This window comes from Cyprinodon variegatus, unplaced genomic scaffold (genome assembly GCF_000732505.1).
Source record: "Cyprinodon variegatus isolate N-32 unplaced genomic scaffold, C_variegatus-1.0 Scaffold468, whole genome shotgun sequence".
In the NCBI taxonomy this organism is placed as follows: Eukaryota; Metazoa; Chordata; class Actinopteri; order Cyprinodontiformes; family Cyprinodontidae; genus Cyprinodon; species Cyprinodon variegatus.
In genome coordinates, this window is record NW_015150921.1 from 193,943 (window position 1) to 215,397 (window position 21,455).

Genomic DNA, 21,455 nt, shown 5'->3' on the forward strand with positions numbered 1-21,455 from the left:
GGCTGGATGGTCAGTTACAAAATTTGATGGAAAGGTAAAAAGAAAAACTTTTATTACAAGTAAAAATCCTTTAAAAAAATACAAGAAAGCCTTACAGTGATAAACGAGGGCCAAGTCAACACGTTTGCACATTTATATTTACACCAATATTTTATAAATCCTTACCATCCATACATGGATTACTTTGCTATTCATTCTCCATCTCTATCATTAAGTAACCTAATTCACCCGAACAGCAGGTTTGACCGCAAGACAAACAGCACTGCCTTTCTCATGTACAGAAATTCCATTGTTTTGCTTTAAAGCAAGCTTTCCATGCATCATAATGGGAGCTTGTGTAAATTTACTAAGCGTCATGATCCCTTTCCTCATTTGGTATGCTCACAAATAGACCTACTGCTTGGGGGAATAAGTGTGCTCATGGCAATATTTGTTTTGAGCTCCTGTGTCTGCCGCTTATTTAAATGTGCCACCTTGGTTTGTTTTATGGGCAGTGAATATGTAAACTCCCTGTGTGGCATCCTCATCTTAGAAGCGCCTGTAGTATTTAAAAGTAAATTAGAATCATGCCTACCAGACAGGGAAAGGCAAATAGTGCAACTGACCAACATTAATTATTGTAACCGACAATACGTTTGAAATGTTGAGATATTTTGTTATTCACTTAACTTATGGCAGAATAAACCAAAACAGCTGTATTTTTAATTCTATACTTTTGTTTATTTGTTTTTTTTGTTTGTTTTTTCAGAAGGAGCAGAAAAATAAGAAGGCTGGCTGCAGAGCTCTAACGCAAAGTATGAATCAAAAACATTCAAACATACTAAGAAAAACAAAGCAAAGAATCACAGAGCCCTGATGGATTTAAACAGCAATTCAAAAAGGAATGAAGAATAACACAAACCCCGCTTTCATCAATGAGTGGAGCTAAAGTAAGCAAGGATAATTGGCCGTAATTAGATTTATATTTAATCAAGTGTGCTGTCTCTTTTCTAAGCTGAGATGTTGGAAAAAGAAGACTGAAAGGTAAACCAATGAGATCAGTTTGGAAATGAAAGATGTTGCCAAACAAATGCAGCTTAAAAGGCCTAACTGCTTTATATTTTTTTCCTCTAGTCAATACTTTCAAACTTTCATTTAAAAAAATATTTTTTTTTTACTCAGTTATGTGCTCCAGAGGCTGCACAATGCTGCAGTGGGTAGCAAAGCCACCTTGAAGCAAGAAGGTTCCTGGTCTGATATCTGGCCCGGGGTCTTTGGGGCGACAGTGGCGTCGGATGTAGGAGTTTGCCCTGAAATCGAAGGATTGATGGTTAAGGCCCCGGCTCTGACTTTCAGTGTCATTGTGTCCTTGGGCAAGACACCTCACCTGTGTTATCTACTGATGTTGACTGAATGACTGAATCTAGTGTCAAGTCTCCTGACTTGAAAAAGCGCTATATAAGTACAAGCCATTTAACATGTTCTCCCTGTGCATGCGTGGGTTCTCTCCGGGTACTCCGGCTTCCTCCCACAGTCCAAAGACATGACTGTTGAATTAATTAGCTTACTTAGGTGTAAGTTTGTGTGTGAATGTTTGTTAGTCCTGTTTGTCTCTGTGTTGCCCAGCGACCTGTCCAGGGTGTACCCCGCCTCTCACTCATTGACAGCTGGAGAAAAGCACCAGCAGGGATGGAAGAAGGATGGACTTTCCCCAGCTTTGAAATTATGTTATACAATCATTTTATTATACTGTGACTTATTATCTACCTTTATGCAGCAAACATATGCATATAAATTACAAGGTTTGTAAATGTATACATGCGCTAATGAAGGGGAGCAAAGCGAGAAAACATCTACAACCACAGTATTTTATTACAAAATAGGATAATATGAACAAAATGTTAATTCATTCCAATCAAAATTTTATTGACATTTCTAAATTTTATGATTTATTAAAACCCCAACTTCAAATGAATTTAAGGTGACCTGTGAATACCTTGTAATTGGTTGATGGACTGGTGCCCATATGGTTGGCTTTTTTAGAAAGAGGTGTCAGAGGTTGTTCCTGGAATCTGCTGCAACCACTTCCTTGGTTCTGGGGTCAAACCCTGAAGTGCACAGATGACAACTGGCACCATGAGACCTTGAACTGCCCCCATTTCTATTTCCTTCTCATGGAGTCCTTGGTATTTCTGGAGCTTGTCGTGTTCCTTCTTTTTAATGTTGCTATCCCATGGGATTACTAAAGTTGGATATATACTCCAAAAAAATATAGAACTTTTTTCTTATTGTCAGGGCCACTACACCTTCTTTTCTATTCAACTCTTGACAAGAACCCATGTGTAGAACTCCTTGGAAGTCTCCCACTGCTCCACACCCACTTCATATCTTTTAAGCACCGTATAAGAAAAAATCTTCTGCCCAGAATATTTGTGAGTGACATGCAACATGATATCCCAAGCCAGAAAAGAAGAAAGGGAGAGGCAAAAAAGGCTCCTTCAGTCTCAACTAATGGCCTACAGAATAAATGACTTGTTACCACAGAGTAAGACGAGGTAAATTTCCTGTTGGGCAAAACAAATGAGCACTCTCAAGACAAATGAAAGATAAGTCTTGCAAAATTTGCCGATGTTATTGGATACAGAACAATCTTTGAAGCAGTGACCACTGATGGGGCTAATAACTATTTAAAAAGAATGTTGATAAACCCCAGCCATGAGAAGATGTTCAATGCCCGAGAAGTGAAAATGATTTTCAGGAAAGTTGACAAGGGGAGGGTTCATAGAGAGATTTAAGAAGATCTGGAATTAGTAGAAACAACACTTGCATGGAAAACAATATCTAATGGATTATACCACCATGACCTGTATGCTCATTCACCACACTGCTGAGGAAGAAGCATGCTAAAGCACATTTTATAAACTACTTTTAGAAAGCCTATAAAATATTGTCAAAAAATAAGGTATTTGATTGCCTTAATATACACTATGTTGAGGAAGATAAAAGGGATGAACTACACCCCTAAACCACAATCCCAACAGCTAAACTTAAAGGTGGAAACATCATGGAATGGGGCTTGTTTCAGCCATTAACAATATATACCTAGACGCTAATCTACTTCACCGCCATATTGGATGGGTCTCCCAAAGCAGGGAGAGAACAGCTCTCCCTGTATTTTGCGTAGTTTCAGCTGTGATAATCGGTGCAGTATGAAAAGTAGACCACATGAGATTACCTTTTACAAGACACTGCAAAAAATAAAATCTAAATAAGTCATGTCTTCTTAAAATAAGTGCATTTTTTTCAATCCTTAATTCAAGAAAAAACACACTTATTTTAACTTACTTATTTTTTCAAGAAAAAAATGCAGTTATTTTCTCAAAATAAGTGCATTTTTTCTTGAATTAAGGATTGAAGTGAGACACTTTGCCAATGGAACAAGACAATTTACACTTCAAACAAGAAAAAAACAATTGCATTGTCTTATTTCAAGTGCATAATATCTAGGTACCTTATTTTAAGAGTAAAAATACTAATTCCATTGGCAAATCATCTTATTTACCTGCTCAAATTAAGGGTAAATACACTTAATTTTAAACATTTGTACTCATTTTGAGATTGTTTTTGCAGTGAAAGACTTAACAATAATTTAGGACATTTGGCAAACCATAATATCATGTCATCGTAGCTCAGATTATTTGGCAATGGATGAAATACCAACAGCAGGAGCTGGGTCTCTCTCTCTCTCTCCTGCTCCGTCTTGATTCTTTCTTTGTATTTCTCCAGTTTCCCAGTTATATAGAAAATTGTTGGTCATAGGGTTTTTGTTGTTACAGTCTTCTTGTCATACTCCTAGGTCTGGGTGCAGGCTGTTTTTTTCCTTACTCTCTCCTCAGCAAGGCTGGACAGGCAGGTGCTTTTCATCTGAGTTGATTACCGCCCTTCATAAGGAGCTGGAACCAGGAGGAGGGTGTCAGTTCATTAGTGCTTCTGCGTAGTACAGACTGATCCTTTTCCTAGCCTTGCTTCCTCATTTAACCAGATCCTAACCCCACTCTCTGTTTGCTCCTTCATAGAACCCTGGATTCCAAGCCTGAGATGATTCCTCAGAATCACTTCACTCAGAACACTCGCCAGAGACACTCCCAGTCTTCCTCCAGGAATTCATGAGGCCACAGGTCTCTTTTCTGCTTAAAGCCCTTACAGAGATTTCTGTAATACATATGTAAAGGAAGGAAGTTTACATCAAACTTTATCAAATATGTTTTTACCATCTGATCAGAGTCTACAGCAGGATAAGCTGGATGCAAAGAAAAGAGCAAAGAGCCTCATGAGCAGAGGTGTCAAGAAACCAAGTACAAATACTTCGTTACTGTACTCAAGCACACTTTTTAGATATCTCTACTTTACTTCATTACTTATTGTTCTTCCTACTTCTGTATTCTACTCATTACATTTTCACACAAGTATCTGTACTTTCTATTACTTACATTTTTAACACAAACGTTACTCGTTACTCTTTGCTTTGGTTTAATGTTTATAAATATTTACCAATGCAGATCATTGGCACCATCCACATCTAGTGAAAACTAGTGTAATTGGATGAGTCATATAACGCAAACACTGATTAGTTAGCTAAAGGAAATCATCAGAAGCAAGCAGATGTTCTCCAAACTGCAAAAGCGAATTGTCTATGCCATGCTATAATGTCGGATTCAGAAAAAGATGTTGAAATGTCTGAGAGGTCGGACACAGGTGATGGAGAAAAACAAGACCTCCCTCATCCTTGGTCCTATCTCAAAGAATTTTTCGAAATAGTCGCAAAATAGAGCTTTCAATTCATACAGTGGCATCTGGCTGTTGTTTTTTAAAGGTTACTTTATACTTTTATACTTTAAGTAGTTTTTGGAGCACATACTTTTTCACTTTTACTTGAGTAAAGAGGTTAACTTGATACTTCAACTTTTACAAGAGTGTTTTTAAACAGCAGTTTCTATACATCTACTTAAGTAACAAATGTGTGTAATTTTGACACCACTGCTCATAAAGGATCTTAAGTGAAAGATTTTTTTTATCTCTCTCTCTATATATATATATATAGACAGACATATATGTAGTTAATGAATACTTGTTCCTCTGCATTTTCCAGTATGAGCAATTGCCATTTATTTTAACTATACTGTATGTTTAGCCTACAAAAGTTCTCATGTTGAGCTGCTCTTTTGAACAATTCACTCTGAAACAGGTATAATCCACGGTATTGTGTGAAGATGTTGTTTAGTGGGAGGAGCTTTGTATCGATCAAAAACAGACTGGGAGGCGCGCAGCAGTAAACTTAGAGGAAGAAGAAAAGCTTTATACAATCAGTTGTGCTCTCCGCCCGGAAAGTCAGCAACAACCTGCCGACAGCGCTACTTTTAAACTCCGCATCTGAGGATAAATGTTTCTTTTTTCTTTTTCTCTGATGGATAAAATGGGAACAACCAGTGATGAAAAATGAGAAGGCTGGGAGTAAGAAAACAACTGAAACTTCATAGTTTTTTATGTATAGCTGGTTCGGTGAGTATTCATTATTCATTTTAAGTGTTTGTATAGTTATTTTGACTCTTTTCATATCATTTTTTTTTTATTCATTGTCAATTGCTCCACAGAAGCTGCAGGAAACCAGTAGTGAACCTGGAGCGCCTTAATGCAAGCCAGCATCATGTCCCCAGCCGTGCATCCTCATTGTGCGACGTGCCAAGTAATTATCACCAGAAAACAGGATTTTAACTTGCGTGGAGATTTGGATTATTTTTTATTGCTCCAAGTATTCTAGAAAAAATATCTCCTGAAAAAAAGCTTTAACATGAACACCTCGGAGTGCCACAACACCTCCTCCATTGTGACCAATGTTGACAAACTTTTAACAAGCGCCTTCATGTTTTTCGCTGGAGTAGTGGGGAACCTGCTGGCTCTCTTCATCCTCGGGGTGCACCGGAAGGAGCACCGCTCCAGGTCCTCGGTCTTCTGCATCCTGGTGACGGGTCTGGCCCTTACTGACCTGCTGGGAACCTGCCTCCTCAGCCCACCTGTGTTCACCTGCTACGCCCTCGACAAGTCGCTGATAAGCCTGGGTGGTGATGCGCTCTGCAACGTGTTTGGCGCAGCGGTCATCTTCTTTGCGCTGGCACCGACTCTCATACTGTGCGCCATGGCGCTGGAGCGCTGCTTGGCCATCAGCCACCCATACTTCTACTCAGTGCATATTCGGCGCAACCTTGCCAAATTCACCCTTTTCTTTATTTACATTTTCTCCCTGGCATTTTGCCTCCTACCATACAGCGGCTATGGGCAGTTCAGACAGTACTGCCCCGGGACGTGGTGTTTTGTTAAAATGGAAGCAGGCAAAGATGGCTTGGTTCTAGCCTTCTCTCTATCCTACTCTTCACTCATGGCGCTGCTGATCTTCATTGTGTTCGTCTGCAACGGCTCGGTGATCGTCAGCCTGTGCCAGATGCGCAGGAGCCACCTGAATCGCCGCGGATCCGTGGTGTCTGTGGCGCGGAAGAAAAGATTTAACCTGGCCTGGTTCGGGCGCGGGGAAGAGGAGATGGACCACCTGGTCCTGCTGGCTCTCATCACTGTCATCTTTGTGGTGTGCTCCCTGCCTCTCACCGTGAGTATTAAACATATCCATCTGTGTTCTAACCAGAGGCGTAGCCAGAAAATCTGAATAGGGGTGGCCAAAAGGCACCAGAACCTCAGGGTCAATCTACACTGACAAACTATCCTTTCCTGCAGCCTCTGCTAATAAATAGAGGCATGTATTTAACCTCTTAACATCCACCTCATTTTAGGTAATCATCACCTATTTTGCATACCCAAATGGAAAAGCGCCAAATTACATGTGCAATACATTATTTGAAAGCTAACCCCTTAAATTTGGGTATAAAAAAAAATTGGGTGACTGGAACGCAGACCAAACTGCATCAGTTCAAACATGACTCAAAGTTGTTGTTTTTTTATTCTCAGAATTGATAGGTATTTTTTGAACAGCAGTAATAAAGACATTCTTGAGAAAAGGCAGGTTGTATTGCATTATATTTGTTCTACATCATGTCAACCACAAATACAAAAAAATTCCACACCTCTAGCTATAACAGTTCCAAAGCTGTGGGGTATGGAACATTTGGTGTCAGCTTGGAGTGTCCCGCAATGGCTCCACCTGCTGGTAGAAATTTTACCGGTGGAATTTTATGCATTCTGAATTATTACCCCCACTTAAGGTCCAACAGGTCGCCGGCGACCTGGTTAGTTTTAAGAGGTTAAACATCTATGCTGTCTAAATTAAAGGTATATTGGACAAAATTCTTTCAGGTTTGAGTTCTGGGGCGAACATATTTTACATAGTAAAATACTTTTATCAATAATCTTTCTGCAAAAAATTATATTTAAGTCTACTGATATCCACATTTAATGAATTTTGAAGTTATTGTTAAAGTACTTATTTATCTCTGAAGACTCCTAGATGACTTTCAGAGGCATATAATTTTATCTTCACCCCAAATAATTCAAAATGTATTTCTGAAAAGGGCACAAATGCTGTATCTAACATCTTTAATGTTTGTATATTGATGTGCATAATTAACCACAGTGTTTCTGTTGTCCAGTAGTTAATATATGAAAAATGTAAATGTTTAATAAGTTTGAAGATTCCCCGTCATTCTCCCTGGTTCTAACGTAGAGCCTGATTTATTGCAGAATTGATGATTTTCAGTACCAGTACTACACTGCAAAAAATGTTAATCTAAGTAAGTCAGTTCTTCTTAAAATAAGTGTATTTTTCTGCAATTAAGCAGGTAAGACACTTTGTCAACGGCACCACACAATTTACATTTAGAATAAGAAAAAACAACAACAGTCTCTTATTTCAAGTGCATAATGTCTAATTATCTTATTTTAAAGGTAAAAATACTAATTCCATTGGCATATCATCTTATTTTCCATACTCAAATTATGGGTAAATACACTTATTTTAAGATATGTTTACTCATTTTCGGAATGTTTTTTGCAATGTATAGGTTAAGTAAATTAGAAGTGAGGGGGAAAACAGAAAAGATTTTTTTATTCTACGTGGTTTAAAACTTATTGTGTATTACAGTATTGTTTGAAAATCTTTAATGTGTTTGTTGCAAATTATATTCAATATGTGAACTTCAGCTGCTACATAGGGAAGTCTTCCTTGATCTCACCATATTTGTGATGTGCAATTCTACTCTGGGGTTAAACCTGATTCTTTTATGTAAAGATACATTTATAAAGAAAAGCTGAACAAGATGAAAATGGTCAATTGCTTTCACTTGTTTCAGAAAGTGAATTTGATTAATTTAACGCCTTTTATTTCCTGATATTTTAATAATTATGACTCACAGAGAATGAAATCCTCAAATCCAGTGTCTCATAGAACCAAAATTAGTTATAATATCGGAAACTAATGGTGTTAGTTTGTGATGAGTTAACTTACATTTAGAGTTTCAAGATTTCCTCACCCACCACCCTGAGACCTTGCCTCAGTCAGCAACACAGTCATCAGGCAGACTGCTGATGTCCACAGAAAAATCATCAACAGCCTCTTTAGGGAGGATAAACCACTAAAGGTTATGGCTGAGGAAGTTGGTTCATCACAGAGTGCTGTAACCAAGTATATTCATAGAAGATTAAGGAAAGGAAATCTAAAAGGTGTGATCTAAAAGGATTAATCATGAAAAGGGATAAAATCAGCCATGAGAAGATTGCCAAGCAAAATTAATTAATAATCAATAATACAGGGAAGCTTCCAGGGGGAGTAGACTGAGTCTTTGGCAGCAAATAATGAGTCCAAGATGCTAAAGGTCAGTGAAAGCAATGATTTTACAATGATTTTCACCCAATATCATGTAATGCTCTTCACAGCTATTGATTTTTTGAAGAAAAGGTTACTCTATTTGTGGAGAGGGGGGGCACTGTTATGACTAATAAATTGCTTTTATTTGTTTATTATTATTCACAAAAACAATACAGAAAACCAACTATTTTGCACAACATTGTTATGTTAGACAAATTACTGTATATCATAGTATCTAATTGAACTTTTGTAATGACGGTGTTCAGTTGATGATCCAGCAATCAGCAGCAGGCCAATAGACTCATGTAGACCTTTGGGAAAAATTAAGGGCTCACAGATGGATTAAAACCGTCTGTTTTCCCACCTGACTTGTTTGTTGTCAGGGTAGGCCAATCAATTTTCAGCTTGAAAATCCAGTAAATCAGAACACCTCTCTGTGATATCTGCTTCTGTAAATAGATCATTTCCATATTTGGGAAACATCCATTCATATTATAAGCTAACAATTCAGGGCCCCATCATGTTCTTTCCGATGCATTAGCCATGTTGATCACAAGTCACCATAACAGAATTAGAATATTTCTAAAAAGTCAACACCTTGGTTTGTTTAAACCAGGCGTCCAAATTGTCGTCCAAACAAGTTTAGACATGTCTGATCTCAAGATGAAAGAAATGAGTTGTATTGACAGTAGGTTTTGCTTTTGTAAGGGTTACAATGAGAGGAGATGGATATCACCTTCTGTCTTCCCTAAGGGAATCATCAGGTTTATATGAACGTTCAGTGGGCATGGTGACTGTTGTGGAATGTCTTTGTATGCACTGTTTAAGCCTCCTTAACGGTTGTGTTCTGTTCTTCTGGCTCAGCTTTGAGGTGTGTCTGATGTGTGAATTCGTCTTGAGCAGCTGTCTCTCTAGCCTCATACTTGTTCCTATTTTAGAGAAGTTTACCTAACCTGAAAACCCTGGAGGACTGGTCTAGCCCTGCCTCTCCCTCACGGTAGAGGGTTGCTTCCTGTCAGTTGAAATCTAAGACAAACTCTGTTCCACTAAACATTGCAAGGCTAACTAAATAAGGGCTTTAAAGTATGTGATAAATGCAGATTTTGTAATAAGGACTTGGTTCCTGTGGTATATGATTTCCATCTTCTTAGAAATAAAGTGCTTTTTTAAGCTATAAAAAGGGTCGTGTTCTCACCATTTAGTCATTTGCAGTCTGTCTGGATGCTTTCTGGTAACATGAGGGCCAAATATTTGACTCACCTGTGGTTCATGATGAAATATGACCCAAATCGTAGCTGAAAAAAAAAAAAAAAAACCTGGGGAAACACAACCATGACAAAGTGTTTTTCATGTCTGTCTCAGTAAGACTCAAGGAAACATCCGCTTTGCTGCTTACAGACATGCTGCATGTGTATTCTAGACAAGCAATGAGGCTGAGTGAAGTTGTTTCAGTTTCGAAAGAATCAGGATTGAAGATATCCAAAATATGATCTTATTTGTGCCTGATTTAGATTTCAAATGTATAGGAATAGGGTTTTAGGGTTAGAGTCACTGTCAGTCAAGATCACACTAAACTCTCCTTCTTTAAGAATGACAGATGTTTTTTTTTGTTTTTTTAAGGCTTTCACTTGGAAGAATTATGCCTCATTCTTTGCACAATGATTTTTATTAATCCACGCCTAAGGGTTTCCAAGCATTGTTTGCTTGTTTAACATGTAAAAACATATCAGTCATATTAAACTACAGGTTTTGACTTAGCTTATGCTTTTTTTGTTTAACTATGTTTTTACCCATTTAGCTGCAGACTTGCTGGTGTGCCTCAGACCATTGTCCTTCTGTACAATCTGAAGGCTTTTAAGCTTAATGCCATAAAATGATGGCCAAACATTTTCCTTCTAGGTTTTCTGATTGCAATGCTTTTTTGGTTTGAAAGTTATTAAATTCAGGAACTAGTATTTTAGCAGCTTTCTGGGTCACAGTAAATACAAATATGAAGAATATCTAAACAATAGTCTCTCTTACATTCAAAATATGATTGTAGATGGTAATAAAATGCTTAAATTCTTATTTATGACAGGCTTTTCATAGTAATTTGCCTGTTATTCACAGGCTGTGAATGTTATGAGTTGGCTCCACAATGTGCTGTCATATGCTACGAGAATAAAACATAAATATCTCTAAATTACATGTTGATTTGAGTCATGCAAAGTTCTTAAAATATTTAAAGAAATTATTAAATGAGCAATAACTGGTGCAGACTTAAATTTTCTATACATGCTGTTTGCTATCTTAATCACTTTAATCCTGTGGTGCTTTGCCTAGAGATGTTTTTACAGTTTTTTGTGTCTGTTTTTAAAGCTTTGTGGTTGTAACATTCATCATCCTGTGAAGCCTGATACGGCATGCATAAGCAACTGTAACCTTTTTCCCGACAGATGTGTGTCTGTGATTAACACTGGTTGGTTTGGCTCACAGCACAACAGATGCCAGAAAGGAAGGCAGAAAGAGGTCTGATTCAGTCTGCTGCACTGTTGTTAATGTGTTGCTCACATTTGATATATTCTGAAAAGATTTATTGTGGACATGCACAGGAAGGGAATGACTGACTGCATTTTTATTTCTTTTAGTTTTAGTGAGCATAAGAGGAAACCACAAAAAAAACATGGTGCTACCATATGTTCCCCATTATTCTTAAACTAGTTAAAGCAATGTTATGTAACACAATACACCTCAGAGAGCCAATGTTAGAATTATTTCAGTCTGAAGAATTGGATCTGTACCAGCAGTTTCGCCATATTAATTGAATTGAAGAAAAAAATCAGGGAATGGAAGAGTAAGAAAAGATCGACCGGGATTATTAAATGTATGATAAAAAAAAAAAAAACATTTACTATATTGTACGCGTTTTGGATCTCATCTGTGAATAAAGTCACATTAGTTATAGTGCTCAGGTCTCAAAAGGTCTTTATTTACTTGCTGGCTTTTGGAAACAAGGAGACATCTCTAAGGCGTGCCTGTTTTATCGCAGTTGGGGAAGTGTTGTAACTGTTAGAGAACTAAAACTGCATGTCTTGTGATGATGCCTTCAAAAAAGTAGTGTAAGAAAGTGACAGTGGTTGTGAAGCAAGGGGTGTATTGGAACACACAGTCTTGAATCCCTTCCTCCAGCTTCTCAGGCTTAGTGTATGTTACATTTACAGTTGCTTGCCATGTTTGAGTGCAATTGAGCAGTAAAAGTTGATATGTTAATTGTATTACATGAGCTGTTATGTGAAAATGCGCTTAATTTGTCTATTGCCGGATGAACTCATTTAGGTCATGTAATCAAGTTATTGAAAATGCATTACCAGAGGTTATATGTAGCCACTGCATATTAGATTTTTTCAAACTTATAGCTTTAAGGTCAATCTCCAACTGCAGCAGATTTAATAAAAGGTTTCCCTCGATGCAAATGTGTCATTTAAGAAAGATTGTTCTGACAGTTTAGGACAAATAAATAAAATTCTTTGTTTCTGTCTTTTATGCAAAGTTAAAGCAAATATTAGAAGTTGTAAACCAGCAAAACTAAACAATCCTTTGTTCTTTGTTCTCCGCCTTACCTTTTAGCTTTTGCATGTGAACCACAGAGCTCCCAATGGGACATAAATGGGTGATCAAGGCCAGGATAGATGCAATGTTCAGTTGCCTGACTTCCCTTTGGGAAGATACTAGAATTGAGCTCTTGCTTTTCCAAAGACATAGAATTGTGACTTTTTAGCTAATCTTGATCCCACATATGGTTTAAATATTCATAAAAGGTTTCCATTAGTGTGTATTTAAGTTCTTCAACAGACATACTATACTGACCGGTGTGCAAGTCAGCTCAAATGTCAGGAAGGCTCATATTGATCCATAAACTAAATACTATTTCACTGGCTTAAAAGGGAAAGTATCACATGGATAAGAATAGCCTTAACACTTCCATTACCCTGTAATGCTATTTGAGTATGAGCATTCACACACAGAGCAGCTTCTGAGACACATTACTTCAACTCTTTATAGGTTTAATTTAGATATGAATTTGATCTGATTTACAACCAAAGTCCAGAAGCAGCAACTTTGGATCCCTGTGGTCATGAAAGGGGGGATGTGGTGAACTTTTATTTACTCTACTTACCTCTGTGCTGGTGATTCTCACTCATCCAGGTCAAAGTAATTCCAAAAAAGATAGTAAGCAAACCACTGGACTTTGTTTTCCAAGTTTAAAGAGGTTTCGCATCCCATCCAGGAAAGTTTCTTAATTCAAAATGTTGAGATTAGCTCAACAAAGCCTTGTTAGTTAACTCTGTTTTACTACCAGCTAATATCAAAGCAATGGATAAAGTTTGTAAGGATTAAGGGTTAGTTTGTTAGCCAGCACACACACACAAATTGTGCATTTCTCTTTGCCATGGCCTCTTCCATCATATTTACAATCTGGGCAGATTTACTTATTTTTTCTTCATTTCCCTTTTTGACAAAACACTGTATCAATGGCACAGCCAAAGGATGACGAGGCTGGAGTCACCGAGTCTAGACTATAGCTACCAAATCCATCCAGGCATTTGAATGTGGAGAAGATATAATGAAGTTCAAATGGAGCGAAATAAGTGACTATATGGCAGAGATGTTGTTGCCAAGGAGGTTAATCTGAGTATTTTAGAAACTAGTGCTCTACTCTCACTTTTTATGTATAACTATTTGATGAACGGTGTTTGGACGGAAAAGGGGGGAACAATCCAGGGCCCAAAAAAAAACTGAGGTCAAGATTTAGTCACTTCTAGGAGGGTCCAGCAGCATACTCGCCAGAAAGTGTTTTTAATTCTATTATTTAAATCTGACAGTTTTCAGAGTCTGAAGGAGCAAAAGCAAGATCATTAATACTTTTGAATAGGCTAGGCAGTGCATTTCTCTGTTCCTCTTTCCCTGCCAGGCATTTCAGGCATTATAAACTTGACTTTTATGTCATCTTTATTTTTAAGCTTCTGTCTAAGCAGTTAGTAATGTGTCATAAAAGACATGCCAGTATAATTGAAATGAGATGCTTTATATTTACTTTAACGCCCGTCGAGAGGGGGGGACAAAGGTAATTTGTCCCAGGCCTGGGACTGAGGGGGGCCCAAAATTGACACTCTGACAATTAAAAATACAGGCAGAAGTAATTTTTCACAACACATTTGTGATAAAAAATATTTAAGGTTAGAGTAAATATATAAATATATCTGCATTTAGTATATATAATATAGTTTCTTTAAATAAGGGGCCATTACAACTCCCCCCACTCAACATAAAATGGTTTGACCAGGACAACGGCGGGCTGCAATTTTTTAAGTTTGTTTCGCTGCAAAATAAGAATGTCAGGTTTTCACAAGTCCGGCACACAGATGAGAAAAGAAAAAAAAGGGAAGATTAGACCAAAAGGCTTAAGGGATTTTAGGTGTGAATATTAAAAATAAACTGAGGATGAGTCAGGAACAGGTCCAGGAACGGAATTGCAAAAGAATGATGCCCATTCAGAGCGAGGTAAGAAACAATGCATTATCAATGTGATAATGCATTGTAAAGTATAGCAACTGCTAGCTAGTGTAAGGGAGAAAAAAAACTTGTCTTCTACAGGAATACTTGAGCTTAGTGCAAAAGAGCAGAAAGATGGCAGAGGTCTAGGTGCAGTTTGAAAGACAGAGCGGAGCGGGAGAGGCAGCTGAGGCGTTGCAGCTTCGGGGGGCGAAAACAGAAAAACAAAAAGGAATCCCTTCTTTGTTTAATCGTTTGGGGAATGATTGAATGATATCAATCAATCAATGATATCTTTTTCAAAAAGATACATCTTCAAAGGGCCCAAAAAATACTGAGGTCAAGAAACAGTTCTCTGGCTATTTTCTGAGTCTTAAGAAACAAAGGAGAGACCATTATGACTTTTAAATTGGCTAGGCAGTGTATTTCTCTGTTCTCCCTTCCCTGCCAGGCATTTCAGGCATTATAAACTTATAAACTTGATTTTTATGTCATCTCTCATTTGAAGCTTCTATCTGCAGTTAGAAATGTCTCATAACAGACATTCCAGTATAATTTAAATAAGTTGCTTCATATTTACTTCAGTATTTAAAAGTAATGTTGATGATAGTCTCTAATCTGTTCACTCTTGGTAAGGAGAGCCAACTTTTGAACATATTTCATATATTATAATCTGACACAATACTTTGAGGATCACGAAATAAACATTTGACTTAAAACATATACAGTTCTGATGCAGTATCTTCCTTTTATAGTAGGGTACCTGCTCTCCTTCTATCTCTATCTTCACTGCTCCTCTTGCTCCTTGGCCCAAAGAGGAGGTCATTTTTACTCAGCATTTTCCCCCCTATCCTGTTTTCCCTTTATTGAAGAATATCCACAAAGTCAAATACTAAAATGATAGAAATGAGAACAGTGTGCATTTTTACATCATATTTCACTGAGTTTACTTGTCAGTTCAACACGTTAACATGAAAATAAATTAGTTTTGCGGGTTCCAGAGCAGCCCAATATCAAAGTATAAAATAGTAAAAATAGCTATACAAATTTAAAATATAGAAATTAAATAAACAAGATACGAAATGCACATTTAGGCAATTACTATATATAAAATAAATAAATATAGGAGCCTACAACATTGCAATAGTGGTAAGTAAAATGGGGCATTTTGAGGCTTGGACCATTAGGGTGACTCCTGAAGGAAGGTCAAGATAATACAGAAAATTAATTATTTTGAAAATTAACCAGATGGTTAATTTTGTTTCTGTGCACGACCTCCTGTCCCAAGCAATCTGCTCTGTTCCATCTTGGTGCGTTGTGCTTCAGCATCCAGTAGACATATAAAACAGTTCAGTAAATTTTGGTTCGATGTTCCTTTGCTGTCTGAGCAGCTCACTGGGCTGAAATGTTTCCGCATAAAAATGCATATTTTTCTCACAGTCACCTACAACTTAAACTGCTCTCCACCTGCATTTGTGGCTTGATGTGCTCCTCTTCCAGGGCCTGCCGTCACTATCACACTCACTAACAGCATCTGTAACCTGTGTGTGGCAGTTACTATTGCTACAGTGCGTGTTGACGATGAGCTGCAGCACGTATGCCCAAACCCTCAAGCTACTTTTTTTTTTGGTACTCGCGCTTCTCTTGGTTGTCCAAATATAAAACACCTCACAGTTGGGAGACCTAGATCATCGTCCTACAGTCAGGTTCAGTGTAACTTTAGTTTATATATTCCAATCTTATAATATAGATAAAAAAAATAAATACAGAGGACATGACCTCAGTGCCGTCAGTGATAGTTACGGCCCTGGATTAATCTATTTAAGAGTAGATGTGTTGATAAAAACTCTTTTTGATATCATGGCTTGAACATGATGAATATTTGTTTTTTCCTGTTGTATTTTGAAATGGATAAACCAAAGAACGAAACATACACAGAGTATGACAATATAAATCTATCGGTATTGAAATTGAGACTGGCCTAAACGCCTCAGTAATATTACTCAGCAGTTTACCACTTTCACTTTATCCAGTTAGAGTTTATCCAGCTTCTGATGGCTTATTCCAACAGGATCATACAACATGAAAACAGTTTAGATAATCTCAAACTGTTTTCCGCATATGAGAAAATGTGTTTACTCTACTCCAATGGCGTCAGTATTCACCGGATTTTAAACCAGTTGATCACCTTTGTTATGTAGTGTAATGGAAAATTAAAGCTAATCTAAACCAGACACACATAGCAGAAAGATTTTCTGCATATTTGCTCTCAGGGTTGATCTGTGTAGCTAAAAAGAAATAAAAATTATTTTCTTATATTGTTGTTCTGCTAAACACTACCGAACCTGTTATCAACATGTTATTAAGGTGCTTACTCTAAATGGCTATAAGCCATAATTTGAATGATACAGTTTTCCCATTAAAATCAGAACTATCCTTGCATGAGTGCACCACACACATTGAAACAAACAATGCACTCACAAGGTAAACAAATTGACCACTACTGTAAAAAATCCCTGGAAGTAGTAAAACACTTTAAATTACTGTCAAAAGATATGAGTGATGGCTACAGGAAGTACATTTTAAGATTGCTGTCAAATGTAATTCTAAATATTTTAATTCATATACCAAACAAACCAACATTAATAACTATTATATAAGCAAGAAGCAAACCAATTCCAGGAGTTCTTAGCACACTGGGTAAAGGTGGACAGCTCCTGAGAGCAACATAATAACCAACATGCCATTCTGACACTTTTACATTCACAGGACAATGCTTTTACAAGATTAAGCAAACAAGAAATAAAAACATGTAGAGGAAAGATGTCTGGGACAAGAAAAAGCAAGAGATTGAAATGCCTGTGTGTAATTAATTACCTCTGAGACTATAGTACCGGCTAGAGATGCAGCTTCTAGATCCAGTTGTACTTTGTTTATACAAACGAGCATTTGTTTCCCTGTTAACCAAGCACATGTATTTATCATTACAATAGTTCAAGCAGGGCCAGGATCTTTTAAACCCCATTAACACTGAACTCCCCAACTAAATGCCAGTGGAAATGAAGAGTCACTGGATGACGGCACCGACAGTCAACTGGAACCAGATCAAGTGAAGGAGTGCAGATAAAAGAGGGGGACTCTCCAAATCCCAGAAAAATCTAAGATGAATCAGGACTGAAAATACTCTAATTGTTGCCCAAAATGACTGAACATGTGTCAGTATTTTGACTGAAATTGTGGAAAAAAAGACTTGTGAGACATTACTAAATAAATGAGGTAAAATTCAGAAAAACTTCCCGTCAAAAACAAGTACAGAAATTTGGAATCTGTCAACAACTTGCATTCAATTCATGGGGGAAATAAAAGAAAACAAGGGAGTTTTAGATATTCAAAGAAAAGCCTAAATGTTTGCAAATGTGTTCTGCAGCTGAGATTGTTTTTTCTGGCATGTTTTTAGTAATAACTGTATGTTGGACTATAGCGGTGTATTTTGAGATTTAATGAGTTAGAAAACTTTGAATGAAAGAGAAAACCTTTTCTGGGGTTCAGCGGCATGCTCCCCAGAAAATGTTTCTTAAATCCGGCAATTTTCTGAGTCTTAAGAAGCAATAGCCAGACCATTAGGACTTTTGAATTGGCTAGGCAGTGCATTTCTCTGTTCTCCCTTCCCTGCAGGCATTTCAGGCATTATAAACTTGTAAGCTAGATTTTCATGTCATCTTTCATTTGAAGCTTCGATCCAATCAGTTAGAAATTTGTCACAACAGACATTCCAGTATAATTTAAATAAGTTGCTTCATATTTACTTCAGTACTTAAAAGTTATGTTGATGATAGTGACTAATCTGTTCACTCTTGGTAAGGAAAGCCAGCTTTTGAACATATTTCTATTATAATCTTACACAATACTTCAGGTATCATGGAATAAACATTTGACTTAAAACATATACACTTCTGGTGCAGTATCTTCTTTATAGTAAAGTACCTGCTCTCCAATCTCTATCTTCACTGCGCTTCTTGCTCCTTTCTCGAAAGAGGAGGTTATTTTTACTCAGCCTTTTCCTCCCTATCATTTTTTTCCCTTTATTAAGGAATATCAACACAGTTAAATACTAAAATGACAGAAATGAAAAAATCATCATATTTCAAGGATTTTTATTAGTTATTTCAACACATTAAAACAAAATGAGATGAAATAAGTTTTGTGGGCTCCAGAGCAGCCCAATATCAAAGTATAAAATAGTAAAAATTGTTACAAATAAGTTGAGAATAAATAAGCTCTACACTACAAAAAATGCATGTGCAAGAGAATGCACAAGCCATTTTCTACTCTTGCACAAACTGTTTTAAAGTTGCTCTCATAGCTCATGCATGCTTACTGTGCCTTAACATCTGCTCTAACCCCAAAATCCCTCAATCACTATATAGAGCAGGGACTATATTGTAAAGTCTGATTTACAGTTCGGACAGATGATCACTTCCCTATTGGTCCATCGCCATCTCAGCCAAAACCCATAATGATTTGCGAGAAGAGCTCTCCGCTCAGAGCATTCCAGGCCATTCATGACTGTAAATGATTTCCTTAATCAGCCCCATAGGACCTCGGCATCTTCCATATATTGAAAGACTGGAGCATTAATATTGACGCAGGATGGATAGCTAAATTTAGCTCTCAGAAGAGGGAGCACAATGGAAATTGAAAGCTTTCACATTGGTGGAGAGTATCCCATGACCCTTGTTTCTGCTGTAGGTTTTGGATATCTCTGTACACTGTGGGAGTGGTCCAGCGTGCAGGGTAGTTATTCGCACATGATGTGACTGCTTTGTGTTCCAGTTGGGTTTTATGCTCCAGGTGCTGCTGCGAGTTAAACCCTCAGTTAGCTTCCATGGAAATATAATGCCCAACAATTGGCAGCTTGCTTTGTGAAAGGGAATAATAAGAGTTCATTTTCCTAATGAATGGAGGCACAATCCTGAATATCTTTGTGTTTCACGCTCATGTTTAGACATACTCTGGCTGTCGTCAGGTTACAGAGGTGCTAGTTTTTGTTTTGGTTATAATATATTTAGTTTTTTTGTGTTTGTATTTCCCTGGTTTAAAGCAACACATTAGAAAATGGACAATATTTTGTGCCTGGTTTCTACTCTCAGGGTTTTGATATAGGTTTTGGCTAATTCTGATTTCTCTTCGAAGACTAGGCTGTATAAACAATAAAAAAATAAACTTTAAGGAATGAGAGAACATGCCTTTGGATTTCAATCATTGTGCAGTTCAACTATGATTTGTACAGTTGGTCAACAAGGTAAAGCGATGGAGACAAGCAAGTGTGGCATAGTTGTAAAAAAAAAAAAAGGTCAAAGAAAAATTGTAAAAAGTGTCAAGAAGATGTTTTATCTAAAGGGATAAAACTTGAGTAGAGCTGGGAAAATATTTTGAGTGTAAAGTACACAAAGCTCCAGCTGTTTATATGTAAAAAAGAAAAAAAGAAAAAAGAGTCCCTTCTTTACGTATTCTTTTGGTAAATGGTTGAATGCTTTACCAAAGTGGAAGGTGTTACATGAACAGATATTTAAACAGATGCACCTCCCCCTGTAACTGCTTGTTTCTATGGTGTTTAGAGCACATAAACATTAGGCCGGTCATGACTGTAAATGATTTCCTTAATCGGCCCCATAGGACCTCAGCATCTTCCATATATTGAACGACTGGCGCATCCTTATTAACGCAGGATGGTTAGCTAAATTTAGCTCTCGGAAGAGGGAGCACAATGGAAATTGAATCCTCTCACATTGGTGGAGAGTATCCCATGACCCTTGCCTCTGGTGTAGCTTGGGACTGCTTTGTGTTCCAGTAAGGTTTTGTGCTCCAGGTGGTGCTGCAAGTTAAACCCTCAGTTAGGCTTCCAATGAAATATAATACTCAACAATCAGCAGCTTGCTTTGTGAAAGGCAATAATAAGAGTTTATTTTCCTAATAGATGGAGGCACAATCCTGAATGTCTTTGTCTAAATGTTCATTCTCATGTTTAGACATATTTTGGTTGTTGTCAGGTTACAGTAGCGGTAGTTTTTGTTATGTTTATGATCTATTGAGTTTCATTTGGCCTTATATTTCAGTTGTTTAAAGCCATACATCAGAAAATGGACAATATTTTGTGCCTGGTTTTAGGGCTGGGCAATTAATTGCATTTGCAATATATAATCACAATTTAACAAAACACAATATCAAGTCACAGACGTACTGGTTTTTAATCACACTATATTTAACAAGAGTAAGACACTAAATTTCTTCCTTCAACCCTTTAGGTGGGGGTTTTACCACCACACAGAAAGGTGCAGCCAGTTTGCAGATCCATGCATGCAAGTAGAAGTAAACACTTTTTCACACAATGACTACAGTGATGTCCTGTATCAATGGACTCTGGACGAGCAAGCTTTCAAAAACTGAAAGCCTTGAGTGAAGCATCTACAAGTTTGGGGTTTGTGCAAAGGAAAATCGAATGCAATTTTGCTGAAAAATAATTGCAGTTTAGACTTTTAGCAATTTATTGTTTAGCCCTATCTGGATGTACCCTCAGGGTTTTGATACAGCTTTTTACTAATTCTGATTTTTCTTCCAAGACTTGATTATAAGAACAATAAAAAAACTTAAAGGAATAAGATAGAATGCCTTTAGGTTTCAGGCAATGTACAATAAAGAAAGCAACAAAGTGACAAAAGTACAGCAAAGATAGATTTGCAAAGTGCGATCCAAAAAATTACAACAGCTCAGGTGTATAATTTTATTGTTATATAGCTGGAACAAAGAGTAAAAAAATGTGATTTGCCATAAAATGCTAGAAAAAACACTGGTGTTTTATTAGTGTTCTGAAGTTTTTAATAGGGATGCACGATATTGGGATTTTGGCCAATCCGATATGCCGATATTTAAAAACTCATGTAGCCGATAAGCGATATCGATACTGATGTTAAAGCTGGACAAAAATAAGTAGTCATTGAAAATAGCAGTTTTGTTATCCATTTCTGACACTTTGAAAAATGAATATACTCAAATATATTTTCATATGCTGATATCAAAT

General features: G+C 37.2%; 1 protein-coding gene across 2 annotated transcripts in view; it reads left to right on the forward strand.

The window, feature by feature from the left end:
- Positions 1 to 5,340: 5,340 nt before the first annotated feature.
- The window catches only part of ptgir (prostaglandin I2 (prostacyclin) receptor (IP)), a 40,896-nt gene continuing 24,781 nt past the window's right edge, over positions 5,341 to 21,455 (forward strand). Inside the window, exons 1-2 of one of the 2 annotated variants that reach the window (XM_015389612.1) lie at positions 5,341 to 5,538; positions 5,631 to 6,637. In XM_015389612.1, the coding sequence (XP_015245098.1) occupies positions 5,828 to 6,637 (810 nt within the window). In that variant the 5' untranslated portion in view covers positions 5,341 to 5,538; positions 5,631 to 5,827. The remainder of the gene's footprint in view (positions 5,539 to 5,630; positions 6,638 to 21,455) is intronic. The other variant, XM_015389613.1, reaches the window with a different exon arrangement.